This window comes from Oncorhynchus clarkii, chromosome 10, assembly GCF_045791955.1.
Source record: "Oncorhynchus clarkii lewisi isolate Uvic-CL-2024 chromosome 10, UVic_Ocla_1.0, whole genome shotgun sequence".
NCBI lineage: Eukaryota > Metazoa > Chordata > Actinopteri > Salmoniformes > Salmonidae > Oncorhynchus > Oncorhynchus clarkii.
This window is the reverse complement of record NC_092156.1, coordinates 19,944,633-19,951,290: the sequence shown is the minus strand read 5'-3', so window position 1 is coordinate 19,951,290 and position 6,658 is coordinate 19,944,633. Positions and strand designations below refer to the sequence as shown.

The following is a 6,658-nucleotide window of genomic DNA, read 5'->3' as shown; positions in this document are numbered from 1 at the left end:
AAGCGACATTTGTGCGTCTAGAGACCCATCTTTTCAATGCGATCTTCCTATTCTGATAGCAGAAGTTATGTAAGTGTCACGTGTAGACACGACCTGACTACCTCCTGAGGTCGGCAGGAACATCTGATCACAATGTATTTAGATTTTCTACACCTGTTTAAAAATGTGGACACAATCAGAATATGGAGAAGATCAGAACAAAGGACGCATGTTGGAACCAGGTATAAACAGCGCTGAAATATCACAAAGAAAAATGGGTACTATTAGAACTCCGGTTTGGATATGACATGATAATCCTTTGTTTGTGTCTGGAGATAAATGAATGTGTTTGATTGGTTGTGTTCAATGTTTATAAGTACTTATCACTTTATTGAGCATAAGGCATTGTAACGAGGTGAAGTCCATAGAACTTTGCAGCATATAATCACTGCAATGACATAAGTGACCTACAGAGAACAATTACACTGTATTTCCATGGTCCATATCTATATATTTTATATGGTTCATATTGAGGTCATTGTTTTTAACAAATTTGTTTTCAACACAAATGAAAATCCTTCTGGCAATGATAAAAAAAAGCTAATGTTGTACAATATTTAGTCCTTTTAGCCAAATTATAGCAGAACTCTTACATCTCTCTTCAGTTGATTGTGCCTCAGCTTTACTGTGCAGTGTTGTCTAATCAATGTGAAGAATACCAACTTCAGCTCTGGTAGCTGAAAGACAGTTTTTCTAGTAATGATTATGAAACCTGTTAGATTTCTTTATGACTGACAACATATTGATGAGTAGCCTAGCGCCACCGCAGCTTTGTGATAAGGGGCAGCCTTTAAATCACTATACAAAGCCTTAGGAATACCTAGGAAAAAAGTATGTTTAGCCAAAGAATCACAGTATAAGATACCAGTCTGATTTGTCATCTGCGTACGACACCTGTAATGTTATCTTGGTTGTAAGATCGTTATAGAAAGAATGATCTGTTGTTTACAGTTCTGTCATTCTGTTCCAATCAGAAGAGTATTATATTAAAATGATAGTCTAAAAGTAAAGCTCAGTTGGTGGTGATAGCCATTGTATTTTGTATGAGCCCATTTCGCTATGACATCATTGTAAACTATGGGATTTCTTTTGCATAAACATTATCAGAAGTTAACTGAACTGTTTTGTTACATTTTTGTTGCTTTGAGCCGTAAAATGCACACGTTTTCTCATTATGAAATTATGTGATAGTGAAGTAGGCTCATTCATCTTTTGGGATGATGAACATTAGGCATGAAAGGAAATATTTGTAATTTCTTTATTAATACCAAAATATTTGTTGTCATGGACCAACATTTAAAAAACAGGAACAATTTGACCTAAATTAATATCCACTATACAGAACGGTGCAGAACATTAATGTCACTGAGATTACTTTTTAAGGTAGACTAAGCAATTTGACATCACCATACACAGTGGGGTGACTTCCTGTTTACAGACATCAACAATAACTTTAATATGCCAAAACTGCCACCATTAAGAGCCAATGATGTCAGTCCTGACATTTTTGTTGTTCATTTCTGTATGTAGATTATATTTTGTCTATGACGATGCCGTAACAGAGTTGACCTTTAATACTTAAAAATCCTTGATTTGATCCACCATTTTTTTTAAAGACAAGTCATATGGACCGGAGGTCTTTATTTACAGAATACATTTTCTTCAATGATTAATTCATTAGGCAAACAGCTAAATATGTGCTTGTTAGAAATATCACATTATTAAATATTGTCAACTTTCCACTAAATGTTTTTACAGTGATGTGGTATACACACTGTATGCAAAGTCCTAGAGCCAGCTAATGTCCAGAGATCAATCTGACTGTTCTCATCAAATGTACTTCAAATAAACTTCATTAATACATCAATTGTACTAATAACACTGATCGGGTATTTAAAAAAAGTATTTAGCCTGCCTGCGAAAATGAGGGCCAATTTTGAATGAAACTCTAAAACAATATAATGCATTGATTACACATGATATCTATAGTATGGACAAGCCATAGTTGTATAGGTTTAGGCCCAACATTTATAAATCACATTATTGGACATTTTACGATCAAATGCTTTGCATAAAAACATTTTCTAAATAAAGTTGATTAGTTGCCATGTAAAAAGTTGCAATCGTTGGTTGTGCATTTAGGTCAAGTAAAGGCAATTGGTGATTGTTAAGACAGGACCCAAGATATATACCAACATCTGACGATAAGTCAAAACATTGTCATGGCCAAAACATAAATCAAACATTTAAATCATCACCATATCTATTGACAATGAAAAAAGAGTATTCTTGTCGTAATACTGCTATCATGCCTCCATCACTATAACCAACGATCTATATACATTTCTGTAACACAATAGTGTGTGGAGATGCATGATTTCCAATGTCTCTCAGACTTTGCTGCGAGATGTTGCATCAACGTTGTGTCTGTAGTGCTGAGATTAACAGTATCTGTACAACAGACTATTAGACCAGAGGTTCTCAAGCTCCTGTCCTTCCTACTCTCTTTCATCTACATATTAGGGAGAATCTGTCAAGTGTGTATATGCATGTGTGTATGTATACATTTCATTGATAGTGTGTGTGTGTTTGTGTGTGTGTGCATGCGTACGTGCACATATATGTATGTGTGCGAGTTTGTGTGTGTATGTATGCATGTAATTGATTTAGCATGTTATGGAGGAAGGGTTGTATTTATCCCTCTATGTTTTAATGAAACCGTGTGATAGATCACACAAAGCCCTCGAGGCCTACACTAATACACTCAACAGCGGGATCGATGACTTTCCAGATCACTTGATGTTGCCACGGGAACCGCGCTGTTTGGTCATGGTGGTCAGCATCTGGCTGATGTAAGAGGTCAGGAGGTCGTCCATCTTGTAGCCCTGTGGTCACACAGACAAACAAACCAGTTTAAAGGTACATTAATGCCTTGCAATATTTCATTGCAGAATATGAATCAGACGTGTTCAAATAGTAGTATTTGTTTTCTGTCAAATACTTTAGAGTGTGCTTGATTGAGCTTGCCTGGTGCAATGGAGCCAACGGAGTATTCCCAAAAGTGAAAATCTGCCCAACTGTCACTCCAAACAGGCCCTATCAAACACTCAGCATTTGAACCCAGGTCTGCTAGCATTTATTATTTAAACGTTTGACAAAGCTACAGAACCACACATGTATACCATTGAAAAGGCTTTTCTATCTGCATTCAGGCTAATTTCAGGCTAAGACCATGACTGCGACTTTTGATCACAGGACACTTGCACTCTTATCAAGTCTGGCATCACCATCATCAAATGATCTAGTCTAACTGCAGTGGGTTGCCAGAAGCACCAGTCTCCTCCATGAGCAGACACACTCCGTTGAAAGGGAATCTGTAGCCTACAAAATGAAATTAACAAATTATTCAATAAACCCTTAATATATAAAAGCCAATATTTCGCCTACATTTACTATACATTTTAGACCCTCAATATTTATTGGAAAGTAGCATCAAAATCACTGCACTTTCACCACCCTATGAAGTTCACCATAACTTATTTAATCTGTAGCCTAATAAATTGCATGCTTACCAGAGTCGTAGTAGGAGGACCACACACCATATCATTGTGTGACTCCAAGTTTACTTTAATATAATGGTTATTATATCAATATTTACGCATAAAGGCATTTCCACCGCCATTTCTTGCATAATTAATTTTACAGACACAAAAAGATCCCACAATGTCAAACAAACAAACAAATTACAAACAAAATAATTATCTGTTGTCATTTATAATATTGTACCAAAGCTCCCTGTTCTCATCACAGCTGTTGTGATTTTTTTTTATACGGTATGACATTACTTGCATAAAAACTGTGGATGTGAAATTTGTTATAGTAAGTCAATATTTCCTCAATTAAGTAATTATCAGCAAAGTCAATGCTTGTAGGAAAAGACAAGTGCTTTTTTTGGTACGCATCTTTAGAATACTTTAGTTGATACAGTGTGTATAATGTCATTTTATGTCATATGTTATGTCATGTCATATTGTGGGTGTTTAAACGTCCAGTAGCTCACCAGTGAGGTCTCACACAGCAGCTTGGTGCCTCGGACCAGGTTTCCGATGGTGATGTGGAAGTAGGTGTTGCCACTGCTCCAGTTGGAGATCTTAGTGAATGGGTGTGTGGTCAAGATGTCCTGTTGAGGTGGGAATTAGAGAATTACACAGTAAACACACACATACACAACTTCCATAACACACATGTGTGCGCAAGAAAATGTGCACACACACCCATGCATGTAGGCACACACTCACCTTTGACTTGGGGTCGATCAGGCTGACACCATGTTTGTTGATTGCTATCAAGAGGATCTCTGGGAAGTTTGGATCACTGGTTTGCTGTTGAATAGGAAAACATCAGTTTAGTCACAATTGGTATCTTACAAACCTATAACAAACAGCTTGAGTTTGTGATGTTCTAAAAATTCATTAAATAAATAAATAGATACTGGGATTGAGGCAGACAATAGGCCCTTACCACAGATAAACTGACCGAGATAATACATTTATAAAACAAGTAAAAAAAAATTAAAAAGTAGCAAGGAATGCACAACAACTCTTTGACCAGGTCAATAATAATAGTCCACGATTGAGATTGAATGAACTATTCTGAAATTAACACCATTGATCAAGAAAATTCATTTGAACAAAAACCTCCCGAAGTACTAATCAGCACTCAAATACACATGGTGACTCAAATGTTAAAAAAAGAAGAAAAAACACAAACAATGATCATTCTATACCGTTTGCACAAGAACATGAATTCATATAGAAATCTTTACCTTGACTTCAAAGAATGCCGAACCAAACGTAGGCCACTTGAAAATGACTTTGAGGAATGAGAGCTTGGCCTCCTCTCGAGTCTTCCCCGACTGCTTGTTGAAAAACGCCACTATAGACTGTAAGACAAAAAAACAAGCAGCAGAGTGTGTGACCAAATATGATTTAACCTCCCGGATTCCTATACGCTACAAAACTGTGTTAGCCCATTGAGCTAAAGCCTAGGCATTCACTCTGGGAGCTAACACTAGTCTTCAGGTCTAAGGCAAGGTTACTCATCGCGCAAGCGTGGTTCCCTGAACTCCAGTGCATTCAGAAAGTATTCATACCTCATGAACAATTTCACATTTTGTTGTGTCACAGCTTGAATTCAAAATGGATTGTCTCACCCATCTAAACACAATGACAATGTGAAAACAATGCTTTTTGACATATTTGCTATTTTATTGAAGAATGAGTCAATACATGTTAGAATCACCTTTTGCAGCGATTACAGCTGTGAGTCTTTCTGGGTAAGTCTCTAAGAGCTTTGTGCTCCTGGATTCTACAATATTTGCACATTATGCTTTTAAGAATTCTTCAAGCTCTGTCAAGTTGTTTGTTGATCATTGCTAGACAGTCATTTCAAGTCTGTCCATAGATTTTCAAGCCGATTTAAGTCAAAACTCAGGAACATTCAATGTTGTCGTTTTTTTTCCTGAATTTGTCTCTCAGTGTTTGTTGGAAAGCAAACTGAACTAGGTTTTCCTCTAGGACAAGCATACCCATAACAGGCTTCCTTCTTTTCACTCTGTCATTTAGTTTAGTACTGTGGAGTAACTACAAGGTTGTTGATCCATCCTCCGTTTTCTCCTATCACAGCCATTAAACTCTGTAACTGTTTTAAAATCTCCATTGACCTCATGGTGAAATCACTAAGCAGGTTCATTCCTCTCCAGCAACTAAGTTAGGAAGGACGCCTGTATCTTTGTAGTGACTGGGTGTATTGATACACCATCCAAAGTGTAATTAATAACTTAATCATGCTCAAAGAGTCCCCTCTTTGCGAGGCATTGGAAAACCTCCCTGGTCTTTGTGGTTGAATCTGTTTGAAATTCACTGCTTGACTGAGGGACCTTACAGATAATTGTATGTGTGGGGTACAGTGACAAGGTAGTTAAAAAATCATGTTCAACACTATTTATGCCGACAGAAATTCTAATTTTCCGACTCACCCGTTTCCAGTCGTCAGGTGAGAGGTGTCTGATCTGGTCCTGAGGGATCAGTTCCTTCAACATCTTGGGAATGTTTGGAAACTGGGATTTGTCCTCCTCAAACTTCACCCTGTAGATCAGCGCTCCCAGCTGGAAAACCTCTTCCCGGGAACACTGGTGGTAACCACGGAGATACTTTGGAAGCTCCTGAAGAAAAAGCAGTGAGGAGGGTCAATACACTTACACAAATACGCACGAGCACTCACACACCCACACGCACACGCACACACACCTGGTAGTAGTGAAAGATGTAGTCAGCCATGGAGTCTTTCCCTGGTATGGTATTGGTCCACAATTTCTTCATGAAGAAAACCTGATAGGTCAGTGAAGGCACTACACCTGCAGATGGATGATACCGAGAGATTCAGGACACACCTATCATATGAATACATCAACATAGATGGCAAGTTCCCCAACCCAAGCTTAACCTTCATCTAGCTTTAACCACAACCTGTTGACAGTCCTATAACATGAAACACCATGTTTGATAAAATATTTATGTGGCCCACTCCTGAAGGCTACACTAGGTGCTGAAATTTGGGT

At 37.7% G+C, this 6,658-nt stretch overlaps 1 protein-coding gene across 1 annotated transcript in view; it reads right to left on the bottom strand.

The window, feature by feature from the left end:
• Positions 1–1,283: 1,283 nt before the first annotated feature.
• The window catches only part of LOC139418117 (unconventional myosin-VIIa-like), a 77,499-nt gene continuing 72,124 nt past the window's right edge, over positions 1,284–6,658 (bottom strand). The window contains exons 46-51 of the mRNA XM_071167322.1: positions 6,348–6,454; positions 6,077–6,262; positions 4,865–4,981; positions 4,338–4,421; positions 4,100–4,219; positions 1,284–2,924 (exon numbers count right to left, since the gene is read on the bottom strand). Of these exons, the coding sequence (XP_071023423.1) occupies positions 2,832–2,924; positions 4,100–4,219; positions 4,338–4,421; positions 4,865–4,981; positions 6,077–6,262; positions 6,348–6,454 (707 nt within the window). The 3' untranslated portion in view covers positions 1,284–2,831. The remainder of the gene's footprint in view (positions 2,925–4,099; positions 4,220–4,337; positions 4,422–4,864; positions 4,982–6,076; positions 6,263–6,347; positions 6,455–6,658) is intronic.